Below are 27,397 nucleotides of genomic sequence, written 5' to 3'. Positions count from 1 at the left end.
GCTTCCGAGGGTTAGGTAACACACCCAGTGGAACCAGCCACAGTGAGGGAAGCAGGGGGGCAGCCCCGGAAACAGATTTGTTTAACTGGGTTCCCATTGGGATGCCAGACTGTCGCGTTGAGCAGTTTGAGCACAAGTGAGCAGACAATAAGAAAGCAGGCATTCACTAAAAAGAGAGAGGACAGGAAGCAGAAGAGAGCAAAGGAGGGAGAGACCCACAGATACAGATGTCATACCCAACCTGCAACAGCATGGTTTCTGCACAATTCCTAAACATCTCCAGGAAGGCTCTGTGTGCTTTCTGCGTAATGTGTTCCGGGTTTCGCGCTCTACGTGCCAAAGACATCCACACAGGGGCTTGTCATGGGATCCTGCCTGTGGGAGAAGATGTGCCTCTGCTTGATGCTGGGTCTGTGGACCCTGAGTCAGCAAATCCTGAACCACAGCTCGGGGGGAGGCACAGGCCAGGCTCCTGCAACCTCTCCTCAAAACATGTCCATCAGCCATTCGACACAGAACCTTTCCTTAAGAGTGTTTCTGTTTTACGACACCTTTTTTTTTTTTATTTTTAAAATCACATTTTTATTTTGGAGTTATTTTAGAAAAGTTGCGAGGAAATACAGAGAGTTTATACCCGTTACCAAGATCCCCTTATTATTAGCTTCTTCCATTACCGTGGTACCTTTGTTAAAACTAAGAAACCAGCACTGGTACTTTTACTGATAACTAGACTCCCAACTTTGTCCATATGGCATCAGTGTTTATGCCAATGCCCTTTTTTGTTCCAGGGTCCCACATTATATTCAGCCTCCTCTAGTCTGTGATAGGTTTTCAGTGATGATGAGGTATTTTTGTAGAATACCTGACTATCTTCCAAACTGGGTTTAAAGACACCTTATTTATACAGGTTGTTGACAGCCAACACTAAACCCATGGCCAGCAGCACCTTACAAAGCTTATCTGATATGTGTGTTTTTCCATAAGGCACATCACAGTCTCCTTGCACTTAGGAACCCTGGACGGTACTTCAGCTCTACACTTGGGGGTCACTTAAAACAGCAAAATCACCAACAATAAGCACAAAAATGTGGGAAAATGTGGCAGGAAATAGATGGTGCAAAGGATGCTTATTTATGTTGGTGGAGCTGAAGTCTGAAGGCGGAGGGGTCCCCCTGCTCCTCTCAGTGAGGAACTTGCATCAGGCGACTCCGTTTTCCACTGCTCTACTTGTGTGTAAATGACGCCCAAAGTGGGACCAAAGATCCCCATTTCATCCTGAGGGTTGGTGACAACATCCACACAACCTGGAGCTGATGAGACATGGCTTTTATAAATGCTTTTATTGCTTTTGGAGTTACAAATACATTTTAACAAGTAGAGGAATTTGCAAAATACAGAGTCCAGAATCAAGGATGATTCACTCCACACAGCATCAAGTTCAGCCAATTCCTAGACGTGGATATATCCAGAACCTTGCCTTCCTCTGGGAAAGTAGGAAAAGAACAGAGATCTGGAGTGGCTCATCCTAATGGTAGCTGTGTGTGGAACAGGACATCACGTTTGTCCAGCAGGGACTTCAGGAGGCTAGCCATCCACCCCCTGCCTTTAGCTGGGATTTTTTAGAGACTGTCAGTATCTCACATCACAGGGAAGTCTACCAGGTCTTCTGACTTTAATCAAACAGCTCAAGTCCATTGGCTTCAGAGTCTTCTCGAGGCTGAATCTCACTCAGCTCTGTGCCTCGGTGTATGGAAGAAACTCACCAAACACTTGTGCTCTGAACAGGACTCAGGTCCATCTGTCCTTTCCTTTGCTCTCCCTTTGTGATGTACTCTTGTGTTAATATTTGTCTAAACTTGCAGTTTCCAACTTGAGGTTCCTTGGGTCCCTCGGTCCTTAGAGGTGTCTTAAATATGTCCCTGAGCTCTTTAGAAAAATATTCCCCAAAATACATTTCACTAGGATGAGACCTCACAGGTTAACATAAAATGGCAAGGTTTGGCTTTTGATTTTGTGAACTTGCCTGGAATTACACAGTGATAACTCCATGCCATATTGAGTCGCCTGCTACACCACCCATCCCTCAACTCCATAGACATATCCTTGATAAACGAAAAATGGGTAGCTGCTCAAATTGTTTGCTAAGGAAGTTTTCAGAACATGCCAGAGAAATACGGGGAAGATAATGGACAGGGTCTTTGCTGGTTAAAGGATAGGAAATCATTAATCTAAAATACACGAAAGTTTTTGTAAACAGATGTTGTAAAATAGTTTCTATTATTTCAAAATAATATTAAGAATTTTTACACTGCTGTGACTTCTTTTGAGCAAAGCAGCCCACTACATCTCAAAGGGAAAACTAGCAGAAACAATCACCTTCGCCTGGAAACTGAAAATGGGGCCAGAGAAGCCTCTCTTTAAGTTTTGTTTTCACCACACCTCTGCTGATTCTCCCAAGGGACACTGGAAAGGGAATCTTTCCGCGAATTCATCTTTCCTTTGCAGAACATTTTCTTCTTGGGAGAATTAGCCCAGATCCAGCTAAGTGACACAGACAGTGTGCACTGCGCCGGCAAGAGATCTGCCAGCGCCTAGGCAACCTAAGTTGTGTTTCCCCTGAAATTCCTTTTCATGCATTTCTTCCATTCCGGTCGCACTATCATGCTGAGGAACAGCTGGTGCCGCCCTTCCCCATGCGTAGGGAGGTTACGGCCTTGCTGGGTTTGGTGTTTTGAGAACAGGAGGGGAGGAAAGGGCAGTAGGGACTGGAGCCCTCAGGCTCAATGCCCTGTCCAAAGTGTGTTTTTAAAGGCTTGAGGAGGAGTTCCCATCATGGCTCAGTGGAATCAAATCTGACTTGCATCCATGAGGATGCAGGTTTGATTCCTGTCCTCCTTCAGGGGGTTAAGGATCCAGTGGTGCCACAAGCTGTGGTGTAAGTCACAGACGAGGCTTGGATCCAGTGTTGCTGTGGCTGTGATGTAGGCCGGCGGCTGTAGCTCTGATTAGATCCCTAACCTGGGAACCTCCATATGCTGCGCATGTGGCCCTAAAAAGACAAAAACAAAAAAAAACAACAACAACAAAAAAACAGGCTTGAGGACCTTCTCACCTGTCTTAGGAATAACTGTTTGTACAGCTAGAGAACCCGATGCTCCCTGGGACCTTCTTCATCAAGGCCTGTGCTCTGGCCCCGGGTCCTGCAGGCCCCCCACCCAGGGGCTCTTGCAGTCAGCTTCTCTCACCTTCCTGGCTGTGGACCCCTGCCTCCCTTGAATCTACTGCTGCTCCTATCTGGACCTTACACGGAGAATGATCCTTCCACTCTCAGCCTGCCAAGCTGTCTTCTCCACATCCCCATGGACTGTCTGAAACCATTCCCACCAAAGAAGCCTTCTAGAACACTTGGAAAATAAATACAGAATTACAGACCTCCTCATCTACTGCTTCACTAAAATCCCTACCATGTAGTATTTTAAATTATATATCTGTTACCAGCTCAGTACCTGGTGTGTCTTCATATCATCATAAGGTTGATTTTTCCAACCTTACCACTTCTGTGTATCTCATAATACAGCACCACATGAAAAATGGATACTTAATACTTATTTTCATTTCACAGGCCAAATGGTGCCTTTAAATTATGCTGGTGTGAAAGCCACCCCTTCATACTTAATCTAATAGAACAGCCTTGAGGTGACGAAGGGCTGGGCAGCAGCACTCACCTACCTGGCTGCTGTCAATATACCTCCTCCTACACCCTGAGCCCTGCCCACACCCTTCAAGCTGTTGGCTCTACACTTAGTTACAGGAAGTCTGTGGAAAGGTTCTCCTCTTTTCATTTTGCTGCTGCTGCTGTTTTTTGGCCTCGCCCAGAGCATGCAGAAGTTCCCGGGCCAGGGATGGAACCTGCACCACAGCAGTGACCAGAGCCATACAAGGCCGGATTCTTGACTCACTGAGCTTCCAGGGAAGGCCTCCCCTCTTTTTGAATGCCTTTTATTTGTTAAAATTTTTTTTAATTTTCAAATTTTTCATTTATGGCAGTACAGTTGGTGTGCAATGTTGTTTCAGTTTCTGGTGTACAGCAAAGTGATTCTCATGTCTATTTTCTTCTTTTTCAATTTTTTTCCATTATATTCTATTACAAGATATTGAATACAGTTTCCCGTGATATAAAGGACAGTGTGTCTTTATTTTATATAGTAGTTTGTATCTGCCAGTCCCAAACTCCTAGTTGATTGAACAGGCATACATTGAATGCCTTTTATTGATCCCACTACACCCACCTCCAACTCAACCTGTCAGACTACCAATCCCAACATCCTGACACTGTTCTAGCACACCCCAGTTTTCTGTCTACCTTGCTTTGTGTTAGAATCAGCCTCTATGGTAGCATTCGTGCCTGGAAGCCAATTTCTTGTTCCAAGAGCAGGCACCTACCTTCTTCTTGGTGGGATCACCAGGTTCCTTGGAGAAGGATTTACAAAGCATTAGTAAGAGACACGGTCTGGGGTAGGTGTTCCCTTAGGGTCATTACTGGACAGTCCTTTCCTTGAGTAGAAAATAAAGACACATTCTGTGTTATGAGAAAGCATTTTGTGCATCAAAAGAGTTTCCATAAATTTTTACTTTTAGGCATATGAATAGAGTGCTTTCTATTTCTTCGAATCAACATATACTTATCTGAATTGAACTTATTTACAAAACAGAAAACAGACTCAGAGACACAGAAAACAAAACAGTGGTTACCAAAGGGGAAAACGGGTGGGGAAGGGATAAATTAGGAGTTTGGGTTAGCAGATATAAATTACTACATATAAAATAAATAGACCACAAAGTCCTACTGTATAGCACAGGGAACCATATTTTATATATATATATGCACATAATTTTTTTTTCCCCTTTGGTCTTTTTAGGGCCGTATCCGCGGCATATGGAGGTTTCTAGGCTAGGGGTCAAATTGGGGCTGTAGCTGCCGGCCTACGCCAGAGCCACAGCAATGCCAGATTCTTAACCTGTTAAGTGAAGCCAGGGGTCATACCTGCATCCTCATGGATACTAGTCAGATTCATTTCTGCTGAGCCACTATGGGAACTCCTTCAGTATCTTACAATAAACCATAATGGAAGAGAGTACAAAAAGGAAAGCGTGTGTGTGTGTGTGTGTGTGTGTGTGTCTGTCTGAAACACTTTGCTGTACACCAGAAACATTGTAAATTCACTATACTTCATGTATTTACAACCAACTATATATATATATATATATATATATATATATATAGTTTATGTATAGATAGAAAGATATAAAAGATCTACCATCTTATGATGACATCAGAGGTTCTCCACTTCACTCAGCTGGCCAATCACAACTTCCACGCAACTTGGATTTGATGAAATCACTGCTTCTATAAATGCCTTTATGTGATGTAGTCCCTACTCAGAGTAACTATGTTCTAGATGGGATAGATAAGTGAGATGTGCATAAGTATCTAAGGAAGTCGTTCTAAGGAAAGACAATGGAAAAAGTGGAGAAACGGCAGAGACAGAAATGGGGATGTAGTTATCAGCAAAGTAATGCAGGAAGCAGAATGTGGGAAGCAGGGCAGAGAAATGAGAAGGATACTTACTGTCTGATGGTCACCATGTGGATGAGAATGAAAATACCACCATGTGCTGGTTTAGACCAACTTCCACCAGGCCTGCGTACAGGCACACTGGTTTCCCAGCCCACGAAACAGTATTAACAGGTAAGGGCAAGGTCACAAAGGGAAGATGAGACGGGGGCAAAGAATCCAGTCTTTTTCTGATTCTTAACTTCTAAAACCTAGAAAGAGTACATTAAAAACAAGTTTCTGAAATGGAATTTAAAAAGAGGAATCACGTTTGTCTCATGTATTTGTGTTTCTATGAAAAGATTATCACGAGAAATCCATACTTGCCACGTATATTTCATTGTCTTTTAATTTTTGCTTGGCAAATAAGGTAGAGGGAAGATTATATTTGTATGTTAATTAAGCCTTGTCCCGGATGTGATCCAAACCTTTTGGGCAAGTCAAATATCTCCATGAAAATGTAGTGAAAGATCTACATCTAGTGTCCATGTGTGATATACACCTAGTTTTAACTCACTAATATTCACAGATAGGACACAACCGTAGGAAAAAAAGACTTTTTTCCCCCATAAAGAAGCTTTAAGACTAAATGTATAAAGTAAGGGCTGATTAGCATGGATTTTTGGACTGTTTAACAGACATTTGTCATGATTGGATTTGTGGATTGGATTGCAGGTCCTCCTTCTGGGCATCTTTTGCTTGACAGAATCCCAGCATGGCTCAGATTCCTGGAGTATTAAACAATCCTCTTCTGCCAGCAGGTTGGTCTACGAGGGTCTAGTGCTTAGAGGTCAGGGTCAGTGTTGACGATACGCGGAAGATCTGGGGAAGCATGTTACTAAGTTGATAAAACATTTCTTCAGAAATGCTCTGTAAGAGGTTAAAAAAAAAAAGTTTGCCTTTGTTAAATCATCACTGATTCCAAAGTTTTTTAAAAGTATTTTAAACTAGGGAAGAAATGCAAGTAGTTCTAGATAGGTGAACATTATCTGTCAGAAGTGATTTAACTGCATGGCTATGGGCAGGGGCTGTTTCCCTGGGTCCAGCCTCTGAGAACCTATGCTGTTTGAATCAATCAGTCTGATCACTGGAAGAACCTCTAGGTAATGCTAGTGTAATCAGTGATGAAAGTCTCATTAATTTTACTAAATGCCACATTGAACACAGAATCATTCTCTGCTCATGTTCTTCTTTATGACGTCTTCAGAATCTAGATAACATAAATGTGGGGGAAACAAAGGAAAGATGAGTTTAGCTTTAGGGTTAAATAAAAGATCCTGCAGTGGTAGCTGCTGACTTCTTTAACAACCAACTAAGGCCTCTATGGCATCCAAACACTTATCCCCTTGAAAAATAGAAAGTTGCCGACACTGTTATGTTACACTGGGCTTAGGGCAGTGTGCTAGCCATGTCTATGAGGAAAATTAACAACAGGGACTAAACTGGGGTGACAGTGATGCAGATAACACACCTGTGGTACCAGAAATTGCACTGTCCTAGAAATTCCTCCATCCCATGAGGCCATTTCCATCATGAAACCTAAAACAGAACAACAGACTTTGCTGAATCATGAGTTCTGGTCTTCAAACCTTCCAGTCCTTTACTAAAAATAGACTGAATTTTCATTGTGGGGCAAGACGTCTTGGCTTTTTATGGAGCCACTTGCCTGTAGGAGAGGGTAGGCCTGAAAGCCTGATAAACTTCTGCAGTCATCAATTCTCCATGCCAGAGAGGTTTAATAGTCTGTCAACATACTTCTAATAACATTTTCTCAAGTCTTCTTTAGCTTCCACACAATGAAGCCAAAACAGGTTATTAAAGATTAATAAAACAGGTTGTTCTATTTTTTTTCTTGGAAAGAAAACAGGGAGTTCCTTTCGTGGCTCAGTGCTTAACGAACCGGACTAGGATCCATGAGGATGTGGGTTCGATCCCTGACCTCGTTCAGTGAGTTGAGGATCCGGTGTGAGCTGTAGTGTAGGTCGCAGACATGGCTTGGATCCTGGCTTGGTGTGGCTGTGGTGTAGGCTGGCAGCTGTAGCTCCGATTCGACCCCTAGCCTGGGAACTTCCATATGCTGCGGGTGCAACTCTAAAAAGCAAATAAAAAAAAACTAAAATAAAAATAAAACATTAAAAAAAAAGTAATAGAGATCAAGCTATATAAATGTTCTAATACCCTTGCATTTCAAGAGGGTTGGAGATTTTACTTTGTGATTGAAAAAAGATAAGTAAAAAAGCCCATCATGAAATATTTGCATGTTTAACTATTTAACTGAGGCACTAGATGACAGGAGTAACTCTCACACTTTTTCTCCTGGCTTGTCTTACTTTCAGTATTTGGGTCCTTGTTAAATATAAGTTGTGCTCACCTTTGACACACTTAAACACAAGTTCTGCTCTCCTTAAGCACCACGGTATAGTCATTTCCTAAAAGCAGAAACAAAATCATGTTTTTAACAGAACTTTGTAAAAAAAAAAAATACACACACACACACACACACACACGGCCAGATCTTAATTTATTTATAGTGTGGACTATTGGCTAATTCCTGCTGGATTTCCTCTGGTTTTTAGGCATAATTACTTCTTCCAGCTGTTAGACTGTACCTGTGGGATGTAAACTAACTGAATTAACCTAGTAAATATAATTTTTAAAATGAACATATCCTTAATATGTTCTACATAATTAACTCTAAAGACAAATATTAAGTCACATAATCTACTACTCTCGATATGTCAGCATGAATAATTCTATTAAATTATATAATATTTGAATAAGCAATGCAATGTTTTTATCGTATAACATATTATTACAAAAGTAAAAGAAATCAACAAACACCCTGTCCCAGTCACCTAACAAACCCGAGGGAGTTCTTTTCTCCATGTTTCTTTCTAACCTCTGACCAAGTGAGCAGAGGAGGGCCACTGGCAGACTCTAACCAAGACATCCACCATTTCCCATTGCCGTGATCAGTGATTATCCCATTGTTAATTCTACTTCATTTCACTATTATTAAATTGCTTTCCCATGCTGCAAATCTTCGTAGTTATAACAATAAAATGTGTTTATTATTTATTACAGCGATGCTTAACCTCTTGGAGTCTTAGGACCTTTCTGCCCTCTGAAAAGTCACTGATGATTCTACCGAGCTTTTGTTTATGTGGATTATATCTTTGATATTTATTGTATTAGAAATTAAAACTGAGAAAAATATTAAAACTTCATTGAAAAACGATAAAATCCCTACAGTTAATGTAATATATATTTTTTCAAATGTGAAGTTACTCTGTTTTCCAAAACAAAAAAATTTTCGTGAGCAGAGTGGCAATGTTGTACATATCTACAAATCTCATCAGTGCCTGGCTTCACGGAGGCCCTCTGGACTTTCACATCTGCCTCTGCATCAACAGGCTGTGTGATCACCCAGCCTTGGGAAAACTCAATGGCACTCAGGCAAGAATGACAATGGAAAAGAAACATGACGTTTCAGTATTTTCACAAAAACATCAGTCTTGCTGACCCCTAGAAGGGGCTAGGATTCTGGGGCTATCTTCAGAACACAATTTGTAAACTGCTGTTTTACTGAGTTCATGTGTCATAATTTATTTAAATGGCCCCCAATAGCTAGATTTCCACTTTTTCTTTTTGTTAATAACACTGCCGTGAATGCATTTATTTATATGATGTCTATGTCTATATATCTTGGTTTTTAATTTTCATTTTTTTTAAATAATTTTTTTTATTTTCCCACTGTACAGCAAGGGGGTCAGGTTATCCTTACATGTATACATTACAATTACTTTTTTTCCCCCACCCTTTCTTCTGTTGCAACATGAGTATCTAGACAAAGTTCTCAATGCTGTTCAGCAGGATCTCCTTGTAAATCTATTCTAAATTGTGTCTGATAAGCCCAAGCTCCCAATCCCTCCCACTCCCATCAGGCAGCCACAAGTCTCTTCTCCAAGTCCATGATTTTCTTTTCTGAGGAGATGTTCATTTGTGCTGGATATTAGATTCCAGTTATAAGTGATATCATATAGTATTTGTCTTTGTCTTTCTGGCTCATTTCACTCAGTATGAGATTCTCTAGTTCCATCCATGTTGCTGCAAATGGCATTATGTCATTCTTTTTTATGGCTGAGTAGTATTCCATTGTATATATATACCACCTCTTCCGAATCCAATCATCTGTTGATGGACATTTGGGTTGTTTCCATGTCCTGGCTATTGTGAATAGTGCTGCAATGAACATGCAGGTGCATGTGTCTCTTTTAAGTAGAGCTTTGTCTGGATAGATGCCCAAGAGTGGGACTGCAGGGTCATATGGAAGTTCTATGTATAGATTTCTAAGGTATCTCCAAACTGTTCTCCATAGTGGCTGTACCAGTTTACATTCCCACCAACAGTGCAGGAGGGTTCCCGTTTCTCCACAGCCCCTCCAGCACTTGTTATCTGTGGATTTATTAATGATGGCCATTCTGACTGGTGTGAGGTGGTATCTCATGGTAGTTTTGATTTGCATTTCTCTTATAATCAGCGATGTTGAGCATTTTTTCATGTGTTTGTTGGCCATCTGTATATAATTTTCATTTTTTAACTTAATTTTTATTTTCTATTAGAGTATAGTTGATTTACAATATATCTTTTTTTTTGAATAATTTCTTGGGATACTTATTCTGATAGATAGGTGAATTCAAATTCACATTCTTCTGTAAGAGGTAATATCAACATACACTAGCCATCTGCAATGTCTGTACCATCCAATTTCACCGTATGTTCACCAGCATTTGGACACTTGAATATTACTTAACATTTGTACTAAATTAAATAACCCTGATGGCTTTTAAAAAACAGGCTCTGTTTTTTGGAACAGTTTTAGGCTGACAGAAAAATTCTGAAAATGGTGCAGAGAATGGTCATATACTCCCTTCCATGCTCAGGTTCCCTGTTCACATCTTACATCAGAACAGCACGAAAAGTGGGGCTGTCCATGCACCCATCAAGAATCAAGGGAAGAGACCTCAGGTTCCCCTGGTAACATCTCACATCAGTACAGCATGCCCACCTCTCTCGGGGACTGGGTGTCACTGAGTTACCCGTCTCCACCTGCCTCTGTGACCTCAGGCCTGGTTACTGACACCTTCTCAGCTGGCTTCCTGGACTCCAGTATTTCCCCTTTGAACTGACTTGATTCATTTTTTTCAAGTAGCTTTCTGACCACATTATGCTCCTGCATAGTAACCTGCCATTGCTTCCTACTGTCCCGTGATTATAGCTAAGACTTTCTTTAGTGCTTAAGGCTACTTATATTAGGACCAAGACAACAGCAGCTTCTAAGACTTTTAAATTTAAAAACGGTTTCACTGGAGTTCCCGTTGTGATGCAGCAGAAATGAATCCAACTAGGAACCATGAGGCTGTGCGTTCGATCCCTGGCCTCGCTCAGTGGGTTAAGAATCCGGTGTTGCCATGAGCTGTGCCGTAGGTTGCAGAGGCAGCTTGGATCTGGCGCGTTGCTCTGGCTGTGGTGTAGGCCAGCAGCTGCAGCTCCGATTCAACCTCTAGCCTGGGAACCTTCATATGTCACAGGTGTGGCCCTAAAAAGCAAAAAAAAAAAAAAAAAAAAAAAAAAAAAAGTTTCACTCAAGCCCACCCTTCTACCTTTGTCTGAACATGATCTGCAGGGCCTGTTCCCTTCCACTTTTCCTCAAGCCATTTCTTCTGCCTAGAATGCCTTCCCCCTCTTTCATCAACTGAAACCTCTTCACTCCCTAGCCGGCATCGCCTTCAGAAAGTACCTCCTATTTCCCAGCTATGGATGGGGTCTCCTACTCTGAACCCCTGGAGCCCTTTGCTTTTGTCTCTTTTGTAGCGGGTGGCAGTGGAAGAGGGATAGGTAGGGAGATGGGGACCTAGGCTTTCTTTCCTTTATTAGGGTGTGCACCCTTCTCAAGGCGTGACCTGCTCTCTATTCACCGTTACTACCTTCACGATGCCTCTGTAACACGGAGCACACAGACGCTAACGTACAGGTTGAGTGACTCATTTTTTAGCCACATGAATTTAAAAAGAAAGTGGCTTTGGTGAGACACTACTTTTAATGTCTAAGATACTGTTAAGATTGATAAGTAAAAGGGATCCAGTTGCTGAAAGGGCTAAAAAGGAAAAAAAATCTTCTTTTCTGAAGTTCCGGAAGCTTATAAAAGTGACTAGAAGAATTTTCTGGTGTTTGAATTATCTTTATAATACTTCTTAGCTTCAAATTTCAGGAAGAGTATTTCCTTGTAATCACAAGAGAGCCATGGTGCCTTACAGGAATTCACACACACACAGAGTGACAAGTTTTTGTCTTTTAGTGTTTGTGCCTAGTTAAAAAAAATGTACAGAGAAAGAAAGGTGACTAAGAAATATCTAGCTGAAGCTGAGAGGGAATGCGGGTGGCTCTGAAAACTACAATAATAATGTCTTATGTTTACATGGAACTTTATATATCATTTTTAGCTCACAAAAAAACCTTTATAAATTGAAAAAGACACTGAGAAAGGTACAGTGAACCACTCAAGGTCATATGACAGAGATTTGAATTTTCATTTTCTTAACAGTGTCTTTTGAAGAGAAAAGGTTTTAAATTGCAGTAAAGCACAATTTATTGTTTTCTATGGTTTTTGTGTGCGTGTCTTAATCCCTGCTTAATCTGCTATCAAGACTTTTATGTTTTCTTCTGGAGGTTTTTTCCTAGTATTAGTAGCTCTTTTGGCTTTGGTTTATGATCCATTTTAAGTTAAATTTTATGTATGATTAAAGTAAAGGTCAAGGTAATTTTTTTTTCCTATATAAATATCCAATTCTTCCAGCACTACTGGTAGGAAACAGTACCCTTTCTGCCAATGAACTGCCTTGGCATCTTTGCTATATATCAAATGACCATAGATGGATGCATGGTTTTATTTCCGAATTCTCTCGTCTGTTCCTTTGATCCACAGTCCATTCTTTTTATCACTTAATCAAATAATTTTAATCAAGTTAACAGTAAACAGTGAAAGTGCAATTACAGAAAAAGCCTCTTATTTTACATGTTTAAGTTATTTTTCATTCTCTTTACCTGTAAGGTGTTGAAGGTGGGTCCCACTCCTGAATCTTCTTTGCAATGGTGGAATAAGATACATATTGCTGTGGAGTGCCACTCACACTGAATTTATGGTTTGTCCAAATAAATTTATGAGCAGTAGGTGGTCTGGTTGTTGGAGGATCATCAATCATACAGTGAAGCCAGCGATGCCAGCGATGCCATTCAGGGGGCACCATGCTTCCATCTACATCCCAGAACGTGTTTTTGCCATTCATCTCAGTAGTATGTATAACCCATGGTGATGGCCAAAAAACTGCTTGCTGTCTTCATGGTATTTGTTTCCATATTTGTCTTCCCCTACTCGCGTACCAACTCTCACCTCATCTGCCCTGAAGAGAACCTATAGCGAGCCGCGGAGCCCGCCGGGGCCGCTGACCTGCTGCAGCCCGCGCTTCAGGACCAGTGCCAACCCCACAGTCCATTCTTTGGCTAACGTTGCACTGTAGTGGTTATTAGAGCTTGGTAAGCTTGTAAATCTTGAAATCAACTTTGTTCCCCAACTTTATTCTTTTTCTTGTTTTGACTGTTTCAGGTCTTGTGTACTGAATACAAATTTTAGAATTAGCTCACCGATAGCTCTAAAATTGTCTTACAGGGATTTAAATCTACAGATCAGTTTGAGGAGAGCTGATAACAGTACCAAGTCTTCAACCCACAAACACACTCTTTATGTATTTAGGTCTTTTCGCTTTTCTTTCAGTAACTAGAAACTGAGTTTTGTAGTTGTTAAGATTATTTTTAACATTTTAAGCTTGTCTTCAAGTCCTTGAAACACAGTAACCAACTAATTTATGCAATTTATGGTCTGTGTCTCACATTTCCAGCCAGCGCCTCAAAAGTCTCTGTGTATGTTTATTGTATTTGCTGGTTTTCATGCATGGTGTTTCATGTACTTACCTTTCACTTGAGTCAAATATTTAATGAAGGATAATATAAACCCTAAAATATAACTGAGTATTTGCACCACCTCAAAATGTTACTCTAAAACATACCATTTCTTTTTTGAAATGCCATGGGAATAATCAGAATTAAGAAACCATTACTATTTTTTTTTTTTTTTTTGCTATTTCTTTGGGCCGCTCCCGCGGCATATGGAGGTTCCCAGGCTAGGGGTTGAATCGGAGCTGTAGCCACCGGCCTACACCAGAGCCACAGCAACTTGGGATCTGAGCCGCGTCTGCAACCTACACCACAGCTCACGGCAACGCCGGATCGTTAACCCACTGAGCAAGGGCAGGGACCGAACCCGCAACCTCATGGTTCCTAGTCGGATTCGTTAACCACTGCGCCATGACGGGAACTCTGAAACCATTACTATTTATACTATTATAAGACAGCACTTGTTTTTATATATTAAAAAGCATTGTCTGACAGGAGCTTATCATCTGTAATTTTCTGACATCTACGATTGGCCTTTGAATGATCCCAGGCCAAGGTCAGGCCTCAGCACTAGTCACAGGACAACAAAGCGCAGTGTGTACCGAGGTTCTGAGGGCCAGCCTTCAACACCAGCAGAGGGTACCGAGGCTCATAATGGCAGTGATGAAAGACGGAAGCACGCGCTAGAAGTGGGATGGTTCTAATGGTCTGAGCAAAGCAGATGGAAAAAGCAATCAAGCACTGTCATTGTCCCCCTGCTCCAAAGATCGTCCCCTTAATCCCTCAATAACGAGCTTTCTTGCTTTTGGCAGATGTGTGGCTAACAGCACGGTCTAGAGCAAATATCTCTGAGCCGAATTAAGAACTTCACGCTCTTCATAATGATGTGAATTAAAGCGAAGTTTCATGGGTGCTACGCAGAGAACACACCAAAATACCAAATCCTGGCGGGATCCCAGGGCATCTGTGAAGTGATAGACAATTTAATTTTCAGATAATATGAACCCTCACATTCTATTTACTTTCACTTGTGCTGCTTAGCAGCATATGGAGCTGAAAGGAAACTCCAGCAAGTTGCAGGCACCTGCACAAATATACCTGTGAGAACACACTGTGAAAGAAGTCTATCGAAGAAGCTGAACGGATCACGTGAAACACTTCACACTTTGGAGATGAGGCAGGAAACTAGGCCCTATGGCTACACTTTAGAAAATAAATGGGCACTGCATACCCAGAGTAAACTCTCAACCTGTGAAACTGAAAGGGAGACGTCACCTCTGATTATAAATGCAGATGATACTTTGTACCTAAAGTTAGTGGCCATTCTTTGAGCACCCAACCAGAACCTTCTGATTAGGGTAAGGCTGACAATGGCAGAGGTGATTAAGATTTAGTCAGTATATACATTTAGGTCTTCACTGTGTATCTCAGAAGTTATATATAAGAATTATTTTATGAATTTACGTACCCCTGGGCAATGCAAGACTTTTTTCTTTTTTTTTTTTTTGCTTTTTAGGGTAGCACCTGCGGCATATGGAGTCTAGGGGTCTAATTGGAGCTACAGCTGCAGGCCTACGCAACAGCCACAGAAACACAGGATCCGAGCCGCGTCTGCAACCTACACCACAGCTCAACGGCAATGCCAGATCCTTAACTCACTGAGCGTGACCAGGGATCGAGCCCACATCTTCATGGTTCCTAGTCAGATTCATTTCTGCTGCACCACGATGGAAACTCATATGCAAAACTATTTACGACTCTCACGCATATGCCTTGGAGGTGCCTGAGATTCTTGTATTAATCAGTTTCATAACCATCATCGGAAGGTGAGAAACAACACTCTGGCTTTCTCCTTCTTTCCATTCAACAGTCGCTATGGGAAACTTTTTGGCTCTTTCTACCCAAGCCAAACGAGCCTGACACCTAAAAATTCCATCCCTGGGTATATGCCTAACAGAAATGCCTAGACATAGGTACTAGAATGTTCACAGCAACATTCATCGTAATAGTCAAAACCTGGAAACTACCCAAATGTCCACAAACAGGAGAATGGCTAAATAACTGTGGTCTAGTCATGCAGTGGAATGCTATAGAACAGTAAGAATGAATAATAACGGATAAGTTTCACAAACATAATACTGAGTGAAAGAAGCCAGACCCAGTAGTGTGTACAACAGGATCCCACATACATCAATTACAAAAACACACCTGACTAATCTATGCTTTTCAAAGTGAAAACAGTGGTGACCCCTGTGGAGGGAATGTGGTTTAAGCGCCTGGAAGGGAGCATGAGGGCAGAGTCTGGGGTGCAGGCTGGGAACATTCTGCTCCACGATCTGTGTGTTGGTTATGTTGGTGTCTGGTTGGCGAAAATGTGGGCTGTGTATTTATATGTGTGCTTTTCTTTGTGTGTTAGATGCTGATAAAACGTTAACAACATCTGCTCCAACCACAACAATTACAACTAAAATCCTTAAGTCCCAAACGATTCACCAAGTTAATGGCACAAATACAAGGAAGCCAGGAACTCAGGATTTGTGACCTCCAACTTCATTCCACGTCTGTCAGGTTAGACTGACCCCAGGATGACAGTATCTTCAGAGGGCAAAGATCTACAGAGAGAAAACTCTAACAGGGTTAAGATGGAGATAAACGAGATAAAACTGCTAACAGCAAGATGTCTTCCTTCTTGCTGATGAAAGATTATTTTTTCCTTTCCTTTTTTTTTTTGTAAAAAAAAAACTGCAATTCATTTCCATAGCTGTTTTTATCGACCAGGACATGGACTGTTTCTGACATCATCATCGTCACCTTGCACTGCAATGTGGTAACTGAGTGTCTGGCCAGCCTGTGTGTTACAGGAAGAAAACAAGAGCTGAAATGGCTTTGGGACCCTTAGGCAAAAGCTAAGACAGACACCGCCTCTATATCCTGTGCAGTGTTGTCCGAGTTTGTAGAATAAACTTCTTGACCTGAATGGATGTTTAAATACAACCAATGGGAGGATCATGGCTCAATATACTTTCGTGAATTAAAATGGATACTCTGGAAACAAACTTAATGTGCTGCAGCTGGCTGTCCCGATTTAAAACATGGAACTTTTGTGACACCGTGGGAGAGGGCACGCTAGTAGTATCAGATGTCTGGAAGTAAATCTGAACTTAGTGACTTTTGGAAACACTGTTTTTGAGGTTGTTTCCCACCTACATATAACCATTTTTATAAACTGGTTAACCAGGAGTCCAGCTGCAGGAACGTTTGGATGTTTCCTTGTGGCTGGAATTCATCACAAACTTTCTCTCTCTCTTTTTTTTTTTTTTTTTTGTCTTTTCTAGGGCCTCACCCTCGGCATATGGATGTTCCAAGGCTAGGGGTCTAATCGGAGCTGTAGCCACCGGCCTTTGCCAGAGCCACAGCAACTCTGGATCCGAGCTGCATCTGCGACCTACACCACAGCTCAAGGAAATGCCAGATCCTTAACCCACTGAGCAAGGCCAGGGATTGAACCCACAACTTCATGGTTCCTGGTCGGATGCGTTAACCGAGCCACAATGAGAACTCCACTTTTTTTTTTTTGTCTCATCACAAACTTTCTTTGTTGCTCCCCAAAGACTCTTACAGATGGACTAGTTAGTGATGATAACAATGGCTAAGAATTCCTGATGGGACTCAAACTTTATAAAGCTATGATGGAAAGAAAAATGTTTATCAATCTCTCCTAATGCCATATTAGGTATGACTGAGACTACAGACATGGATGGAATGAGAAATTAAAAAGTTTGATGCAGCTCTCATCTGATGGTGCCAGAATTCTTTTAATCAAAATAATGGTGTGTCTGGTAAAAAGATGAATGGATTGTAAGTGGGAAATCATTTAAAATCACCTTGTCTTAATGTGGAATTGATTTTGTGTGTGTGTTCATACAGGGTATTAAACTTAAAATGAGGCCTCTTAGGCTGAGTCTCAGCAGGGACTTACTCCCTCTAAAAAGTACAACATAAAATCTTTTACACTGCACATTACGATGTAGCATTTACACATCTCTGTAATTTTTGCAAATAACTTTTAATAATCAGTGATCAAACTTCCTTACACAATCTGTACTTGCCATCAGCCATCTTGTTTTTTAAAAAAATGCTACTCCAGCAGTTCCTATTGTGGGTCAGCGGGTTAAGAACCTGACTAGTATCCATGAAGATACAGGTTTGATCCCTGGCCTCGCTCAGTGGGTTAAGGATCTGGCGTTGCCATGAGCTGTGGTGTAGGTTGCAGACACAGCTAGGATTTCCCACTGGTATGGCCGTGGTATAGGCTGGCAGTTACAGCTCCGATTTGACCCCTATCCTGGGAACTTCCATATGCCACACCTGTGGCCCTAAAAAGAAAAAAAGAAAAAAAAAATGCCACTCTAACCAAGTGGGTACCAACTGCCTACCATGGTCCCTCATCTCCAGGTTGGCCACTGGCTCTCCCAGGACTTGCCTGCTCCCATTTGTTTCGAGGCTGCTTTGTTCCTCCAGTCTATCGGAAGTTGATATTTAGTCTTTGTATTATTTCTTCACCATATCCCTTCTAACCAGTTTTTATGGGGATGAGAGAAGAAAGCAAGGAAGGAAGCAAACAATCACGGAAAGAGATTTTTTTTCAATTAAAAATGTGAAGTACAGTACATAATAGAATGAATGAATCATTAGCCACACTGTAACTGCAGAGGTCAATACCTATATTAGTCTAAGCACATGGCTTATCCAAAACTAAGGATACATTTGATTTTCTAGTTTACCCAACTATTGGATAATGCTATATAACTCTCTGAACATAAACAGTTAGGGATTATTCGCTGTTTTATATCACATGTCACTCATCTCTATAAATCAGATAGGAGATGCAAAAGTCCACTGGTTAAAAAAAAGTGCTTTTAAAATGTAAAGTGGGTTATTGGGGGAGGGACTGGGATGAATGTGTATATGTATGGGTGACTGGTCACTTTGCTGTAGAGGAGAAAACGGACAGAACACTATAAAGCAGCTATGATGGAAAAATTAAAAATCATTTAAAAATAAAAACAAGAAATAAAATGTAAAGTCGGTTATTATTTTTAGACAATAGTGAGGGTCAGCTTTTTCAGAAAATGTCGGTATTCTTCTCTCTGCTTACCTCTGACATGTCATGCACCAGCAGGAGAGGAATACTTATGGTTGTGATGTCATGGGTACAGCAAACCTTGAGTATGTTTCGGAGTCCCATGATGGCAGGGTCGCGAGCAGTGATGTTCCCTGATTTCACATTGTCATCCACACAAAGATGGAAAGCAACATGTATTTCTGAGAGGTTCGAATGCCGAGTGATGTAAAATTCTCCTGCGAACAGCAAACACAACCATGACTTTGAGATGCATAAACTGCATTCATCAGTGGGCTTTATAAACAGCTGTAACGGGCAGTTGATGTGTTGAAGCAGCAGGGGTGTACAGGTACCTATGCTGAGCTCAGGGAGCTCTTTATTTCTTGGAAGGAAGGTAATAGCCAAAGGTACCTGAGGTTCATGAACTGGTAAGAAGAGCCCACCAAGCAGTAAGTACTCACCATCAGTAATTTGATGTAAATGCTCAAAACGTAATACTTACACTTAACATGCAAAACAGGCTGCTTGATTACCTGTCTTCCTTACACCCCACATCTGCTCCTCTCCAGCTCCGTTTAGGGGCCCAGTCTCCCCCAAGTTAGGCGCGCAGGACACAAACAGAAGTTGCCCTGATGACTTCCTTTCTCTCAACGCCTCTTTCCCAATCCCCAAGCCAATTCACCACCGGCTATTTTCAGCACATCTCTAACACATATCTCAATGAGCTCAAACCTCAGCACTCCATTTTTATTGCTAAAATGGTTTACGCTACCATTGTATCACCTAGGTTTTTGAAACAACCTCTTCATTAATCTCTTTCCTCCTTATTCTTGCCCATCTACAAACCGCTTCCACATCTGAAGCTAAAATGACTGAAATATAAATCAGATGATGGCACTCTCCCACCGAGCATGGTCCAGCAGGCTCATAGGACCCCCAGAAAAAAATCCAAACTCCATCCTCGTCTCCCCCTCGCCTCCTGCCCCAGCCACACAGGTGTTTGTCAAGGTCATCAAACACACCGAGCTTGTTCCTGACCCAGGGCCGCTTCCAGAGAGGTTTCTTCCCACGATTCTTGCATGGCTGACTACTTGTCACCAATTGCCTCGCAGAGTAAAGGTCACCTCCTCAGAGCGAAGGTCGCCTCCTCAGAGAAGTCTTCCTTGACTGACCCATCTGACTATGTAAGACTCCCTCACCCCTCATTACTCGCTCACGCTGTTCTGTTTTATTTTCTCCTCAGTACTGAAATTCCTTTGTTATTTGTTCATGAGGTTATTTTAAAGAGACCACTGTTTGCCCTCTGTCGCTGTAGGAATTGTCTCTCTTGTTTAATATTCTATCTCTAGCACCTGGAGCAACAGGACCTGGTATACAGAAGGTACTCAGTAAATGTCTGTTAGGTGTATGGTAAACAAATTTTTGGACTGAATGCTTGGTGCAGGGTTGATCAAACCTTAAAGCCCAGGCTTTCTACAATCACTCCATTTTTTTGCAGCCACACTAGCCCTCAGCTTTTATATTCTGCAGTTTCTATCCATATAAATAAATAAAATAAGAAACGTATAAAAATAAGTCTTTACAAACACATCTACCTTGCTGGAAATTCTGTGTCCTTCTAGGAAACTGCTCTTCTAAGTACTCTTTCATCACTAACCCACGTCCTCGCAAATTCTGCCCGCCCTTGCTTCAAAGTCATTATCTTAGGATTTTACATGTATTTACTCATAAACATACAGTATAGTTAAAATACTTAATATACGTTGGCAGAATGTTTAACCATTTCCAGTTACTACTGTACACAAGTGGTGCCCATGGAAGCCACTGACAGGCCCCAAGGCAAAGGTCATTTTTTTTCTTTTAATTTAAAAGTACTAGATAAGCAGTAAAAGAAATTAAACAAAGGCCAGTGACAGAAACAAATATATATATTTAACATATTTACATAATATATTTACATATATTACATATAGAGACTATTTGCCCAGTGTAAATAAACTAGACAAAAGAGAAGTAAAAAGAAAACTGGCGAGGAGCAGCATGGGCTGCAATTTCCCTGGCAGGCAATAAAAGACGCAGACTGCTCATCAGAAACTCAGGAGATCCAGTGAAGTGTCTCACCTCTTGAACTCCTACTGATAATTCAGATGCTGGGAGTCACGGCATTAAACATGGGCTACAGTCCAGCAGTGAGGCCCAGGACTTAGTGGACAAGTCAGGTGCTCCTAATCCCCAAACTGGCACTGCTTTCTTTGACCTCAGATGACTTGTCCTGGGCCTCGTTTTACCCGTTAGTAAAATGGGGGTCATGGAGCTGGCAGCAGTAATCAAAATAACATCCTATAGTTGAGAAAGGACCAGACTGGGTGTTAAGAAGATCTGGTCTCTAGCATTCACTGGCTAGGTGACCTTGGGCAAATCAATTCTCCTTACAGATCTGCTATACTACGTGACTCAAGTGGAAAAATAATACCTGACTGCTTTCCTCACAAAGTTGTTGTGAGAATTAATGACAGATCCTTAGATAATGATAAAGCAAATGCAATGGTTAAAAGGTACATAAATAAAACGTTTTCTCTGCAACTTCGAAATCCAAAAGCAGCTGCGATTGGCTCTTTTTCATCTCCTGTGCACCTCCTGGCTGGGCAGGCATCCTTTAACCCAGGGGAAATTCAGACGCTATCAGCATAGCTAAGTGAACAGTTACTACTTCTTTACTGATACAGACCCATGACATGTTCTCCTGTCTTGGTGGGAATAACGAGATACTATCCTATAGGCGTCTTCCAAAAGGGAGCAAGGAAGAAAATAAATATAGCAGTAGAGAGTGAAGTTTAAAATACTCAGACATTGGTACCTCCGGAATAGATAAGACTGGTACACTTTAGGAAAGCCACAAAATAGAGATGATTTAAATTATGGATCTATGAAGAGAAATACAATAAATCCTGTCTCAATGAAGGTATTTTTGGATGGAGAGGAGGAGAGCTTCCTGTTCCACAAAGTGGAGGAAACAGCATGTGGTGACGCAATCCCGCCTCTAACATGACCCAGTAAGGTGGGAGGAAATTCGGAAGCTGATGCCCACAGGCTAGTTGGCTGGGGCTGACGAGATGTGTCCCAGAGATGGGTATGCTATTTGCTTAGATGAAAGGGAATGTGATCCACGTGGAGAAAAATCTGGGGAAGGAAATGTGAGGACACAACCTTGGTTATTTATGAAAGTGCAAATTTTACCATTTAGTTTTAAAGACTTTACATTTGTAGAGTCAACAAATAGGACTTCCCTGTTGTGCCCTGTCCCACAAATACACTAAGGATCATCAGAATGCATTCAGTCTGGAAGAAGACCAAGAGACTGAGTTTCCTGGTGATAAAGAATATATCCAAGAATATGGAGTTCCCATCGTGGCGCAGTGGTTAATGAACTCGACTAGGAACCATGAGGTTGCAGGTTCGATCCCTGGCCTTGCTCAGTGGGTTAAGGATCTGGTGTTGCCGTGAGCTGTAGTGTAGGTTGCAGACGAGGTTCAGATCCCATGTTGCTGTGGCTCTGGCGTAGGCCTGTGGCTACAGCTCCGATTCAACCCCTGGCCTGGGAACCTCCATATGCCATGGGAGCGGCCCTAGAAAAGACAATATATATATATATATATATATATATATATATATATATCTCCAAGAATAATAAAGGATATTAAATGGAAAGCAGGAAAATTTATGGGGAAATGGAAATAAGAAAGACTTTTTTTGGAGTTCCCGTTGTGGCACAGTGGAAACGAATCCAACTAGGAACGAATCCGACTAGAAACCATGAGGTTGCAGGTTTGATCCCTGGCCTTGCTCAGTGGGTTAGGGATCAGGCATTGCTGTGAGCTGTGGTGTAGGTCGCAGACACAGCTCGGATCTGGAGTTGCTGTGGCTATGGTGTAGGCCGGAGGCAATAGCTCTGATAAGACCCTAGCCTGGAAACCTCCATATGCCGCGGGTGTGGCCCTAAAAAAGAGAAAGAAAGACTTCTCCCCATGTTTTAGCCACATCCACAGCATATAGAAGTTGTTGGGCCAGAGACTGATTGAATGTGAGCCACAGCTGCGACCAACACCACAGCTGTGGCAATGCTGGATCCTTAACCCACTGCCCTGGGCTGGGGATCGAACCCGTGCCTCTGCAGTGACCTGAGCTGCTGCAGTGGGATTCTTAACCCACTGTGCCACAACAGGTCCTCTGAAATATAAAATATTCTAAATCAAAGGATCCATGTGTTCCACTGTTTACATTTCTATGTACTATTATTTATGTATCAGAGTAAAAATTATGTCTTGGTTCATTTAAGAAACTAAGAAACCACATATAAAAGAGGAAATTTGAAAGAGCAAATAATGATAAAACTTATACAGCTGCTCAAGCAACTTCTCTTGTATGGATCTAGGAAAACTCAGGGTTTAATTGCAGAACCTAGTGACAGCATATTTATGTTCTACAGTGACACATGGACAAACTTTTATAATGCACACCATAAAAACTTATGTTTCAAATCTATGATTTCAATGTATGTGACTGTAAGAAAACTGCGATTTAAAGCAATACTTACCAGGTAAAATATTTAAGTAGTTTCTCTCTGCATTCTTCGACTTATCGTCACTTCCTCCATTTCGGTTTCCAGACTCTATTTATAAGATAATGCAACATAAAATAACACAATAACATGAAAACATATCACCACTATTGTTCCCCAAACAACCACAACAACAGCAAGAATTTACTAAGGATCTCTAGGTGCTGGGTAGTCCCATCTATGCTTTGCATGGATGGTCTCATTTCATTCATACAAAACCCACAACCTTATGAGGTACCAGTTCTCTCTTCATTTTACATATAAGAAGAGAGGCTTTGATCAGTTAATTCCCTTAACAAAGGATGCACAGTAAGTGCTGGAATCAGGTCTTGACCCCGTATACTCAGATTCCAAACCTGTGGTCTTTACCACATTAGACTTGCAATACCCTATTTTTCATCTGGGAGGTTCGGGCACTAAGTTAACTACGTATAAAATAACTTCATTAGACAGTTGTGGTGTGGCTATCTTTATTTTTAGAATCTGAGTCACTGTTGTTGATATAACTTGTTCAGGACTACAAGCAAGTGGTAGTAGCACCAGAATCACTTGATATTGGGCCCATTCCTGAAATTTGTTACTTCTTTTCTGACACTACATACACTTTCTTTCAAAAAAAATGTGAGATTCTGTTTCAAATGGAACATTTTATTTCAGATATTCAATAGTAATTTTCTTTTTAGAAGGCAGGATATTTCTTTGAAGGATAAATGTAGGTAAAATAAGATATATCACAATTGACGATACATTATTCTGATTGAACACAAACTATTTTACACATGTATGTGTGTCTACATATATATTTTTGGTTGCACCCATAACATATTTAAGTTCCTAGACCAGGGATCAAATCCAAGGTGCAGCTGCAATATGTGTGTGTGTGTGTTTGCGTATGAAATGGCCTTCAGCATCTGAAAATTACATGAAAACAGAATTTCAAATGAGTAAACTAAAAATACTGAGGGAGTATTACAGTTTCAGAAAAGTTCTGAACAAAAATAACTTAATATTTTAACCCACTGACTACTCTGAGTAACTGATTTATAACACAGTACCTTGTAAATGCATACATATATTTTATAAATGGAGAGAGAGACAAAGAGAAGGTTCTGTGTTGCCAGAATCCATATTTAGTGTAATAGTAATTCTCATACAGAGCCACAAAACTGATAGGCTTTGAATAAATGTCTGCTCTCAGCACAGAAAACAAAAAACCATATATAAGGAATCTAATTTTGCTCAAAGAGATCTGAACAAAGAGAATCCCTACTAAGTAAATACAAAGAACAGTTCATAGACCGTTCTCCTTTCCATGTTTCAGTGGTAATACTAAGAAGATGTCTACTTATTAAAAAGGCATATAAAACATGTATAAGAATTAAATCACTTTTGGCCTACCATGAGCTACAGAAATATAAAGATGCTAATATAATACACACAGTAAGAAAAACAATGGAATGTCTTGGAATAAATAGCACCTGTGTATCAGGATGTAAGCGTGTAGAACAAATACGTGGGCATGCTCAGAAAAAGAAAAGATGGAGAAAGCAGTTCCGCAAAACTCTTCCAGAACAACACACGGGTTCCGTTAAGAAAGGAGTCTTTTAGAAACCTACTTGTTTCACTGACTCACTTAAACCACAAAATAGTTGCTTGAACAAGAACAAAATACTACCAAGAACAAGAACAAAATACTACCAAAATACTACCAACACACACTGCCTTAACCGTACGTGGTTTGGAAACTTCCTGTCCCTGCACACTTTCTACCTCTCACAAATAAACTTGGCATCCTCCTCCTTCCCCCACGCCTGTCATAAACTCAATCCTCATGCTTTTAGTCACTACTAAGAATAATAGTGGGATGCTTCTGATCACACTGACGCTAGTTTGGATGAGATGGAGGAAGAAGATGGCTGAAGAGTAAAAGGACGTGCGGGAATTTTAAGACAGGTCCTCTGTTGGGATATGCTTCCAGGTGGACTTCCGAAAACTCAGCCTGGCTCTGGTATACCCCACATATCGCCACAGCAAAGCCACGGTTACCTAGGGGGGATATACAAACTGGCTGGGCCGCTATGGAGAGTGATGGCTAACACTACCAAAATTATAAATGTAAGCCTAACTTCCTTTAACTCAGGACTTTCTCTTTAGGAATTTATTCTATAGACATGCTCACTCACGCGTGAATATATATGTGTAAGGTTATTCCTGCATTATTGCTTATAACAGCAAAACTGTAAGAGATTAAATGTCTATCAATAGGAAGCTGATCACTAATGGGATTTCCGGCAGCAGTAAAAGCTAGCAGGATGCTCCTTCTGCAATGAGATGAAGGTATGTCCAAGATGAATTAGCAGGGAAGAAAGAGTATAGAGAAGTGTACAGAGAAAGCTGCCACTTATGTGAAAGGGAAAATAAGCAAATACAAACACAGTGCTCACACACACACACACCATAACCATAACCATATGTTGGGAAGGGCAGGTGAGATGGCACTGGCTGCCTCTGGGAGGGGGACTGGATGGCTGGTGCACAGAGTAATGACGGCTTTCACTGCACTGTATGCTCTTCCGTACAGTTCAAATTGTACTCAAGATTGGTTTTACCTATGATTAAAATATAAATCAAACATTTACTTCAAGTCTACTGAACAAACATGGCAACTGGAGGGACTGCTAATCAAGGTAAGGCTAGAGAGCTGCACTCCAGCATCCCCCAGAGAAAGGCAGGCACGCCACAAGTCACATGGAGTGGTGGGTGGGTGGCGGGGGGGCACGAAACACCAAGCAAAGATTCAGCAGTACTCTGCTTACTACAGAACACTGGACGTGTGAGCCAGAAGTGCCATGCAGCTTTCTTGTAAACACTGCAGTTGCAAAACAAACAAAAGAGACACCTCAAGTACCACAAACAGGTTTAAAAGTCTGACCAGTAACCATTTAAAAACTTGCCGTATTTTATTTCCTAGGCCAGACATCAAGTTTTTATAAGAAATAGTAAAATACTGAGTATGCATTCAAGCCATATAGGAGCACGTTGTAATTTTATGCCTGTGACATAATATGCAATGTCAGACAAACAAGAAAAACACACTGTATATATTTTTTGAACGAATACTACCCTTATATTTGGCTCCTAACTAAACAAACCTATGGCACCAATTTAATTTTTAAAGAGATTACTTTTTTAAAGTTTCATTTTTCAATGAAAGATATCAGAATTACTGTGCAATTTGAGTCAGAGTGTTTGCTTTCGTTTTTCCCCTAAGTTTCCACGGGTATAAAAACAAGTCTTCTGAAGATGTCATGAACTTTTTCTATAGCTTTAAAGTCCTTTTCCAGTAAATTTCCTAGAGGATGTTTAGATTGTGGGTAAATATAGAAAAAGTAAGACATAGTTCTAAACATAGTAATTTTTTAAAAGAACAACAAGGAACAATTCTTGCAATTGACTTCATGCTACCTAAGTAGATCAAAGATGGAACATATAAAAAGTGTATATTTTAGGCTATCTGCCCTATGATTTCAATGTCCTTTGTAGTAATAATTATATTCATTTTAGAGATATAGAACTTAGATCAAAACATCACCAACTTTCCACTGAGTGCCCACTTCAAGTATAACTATAGAACTGAATTTTAAAAACAGTTTTTCTAAGGATCTTGAACAAACTCATACCAAAAAAAAAAAAAAAAAAAAAGAAATTAAGAACAGAATTCCAGCTTCTAAAGATTTTGAATTTTGTCCTTAATTTCTCTCTTTCCCATCTTCCCACCAATACAACTTTTTATATTTCAGATGACCCATATGCTAGGATGGTACAGATGGAGAGAATATACCAAAAGTGAAATCTTTAAAAATCTGAGTCTCACTGACCGTGTGATTCTTTCAACTTGCTCCTGCGCTGAGTTCTGGCATAAAGGACCACCTGCTGGACAACCTCCAGCTGCTCTTCAATTCGGGGAAAATGAAAGTCAGTGCATTCTTGGCAAACTGTGGCAAAATCTAAGGGACCAACAGAGTTATAA

General features: G+C 40.9%; 1 protein-coding gene and 1 pseudogene across 12 annotated transcripts in view; both read right to left on the bottom strand.

Annotated features, from left to right (window-relative positions):
- C5H12orf4 (chromosome 5 open reading frame, human C12orf4) overlaps positions 1,326-27,397 on the bottom strand; it is a 47,434-nt gene continuing 21,362 nt past the window's right edge. For 7 of the 12 annotated variants that reach the window (XM_005655700.3, XM_021090923.1, XM_013988430.2 and 4 more), the window contains 6 exons: positions 27,246-27,374; positions 23,344-23,418; positions 18,783-18,985; positions 7,986-8,043; positions 7,086-7,153; positions 1,326-6,484 (listed from right to left, as the gene is read on the bottom strand). In XM_005655700.3, the coding sequence (XP_005655757.1) occupies positions 6,392-6,484; positions 7,086-7,153; positions 7,986-8,043; positions 18,783-18,985; positions 23,344-23,418; positions 27,246-27,374 (626 nt within the window). In that variant the 3' untranslated portion in view covers positions 1,326-6,391. Of the gene's footprint in view, positions 6,485-7,085; positions 7,154-7,985; positions 8,044-18,782; positions 18,986-19,026; positions 21,930-23,343; positions 23,419-27,245; positions 27,375-27,397 lie in introns of those variants that run through there. The other 5 variants (NM_001243412.1, NM_001243413.1, XR_002343791.1 and 2 more) reach the window with 4 other exon arrangements.
- LOC102166265 lies at positions 11,216-17,743 on the bottom strand (annotated as a pseudogene).

The sequence above is a fragment of the Sus scrofa genome, chromosome 5 (assembly GCF_000003025.6).
Source record: "Sus scrofa isolate TJ Tabasco breed Duroc chromosome 5, Sscrofa11.1, whole genome shotgun sequence".
Lineage (NCBI taxonomy): Eukaryota > Metazoa > Chordata > Mammalia > Artiodactyla > Suidae > Sus > Sus scrofa.
This window is presented reverse-complemented; position numbering and strand designations above follow the sequence as displayed.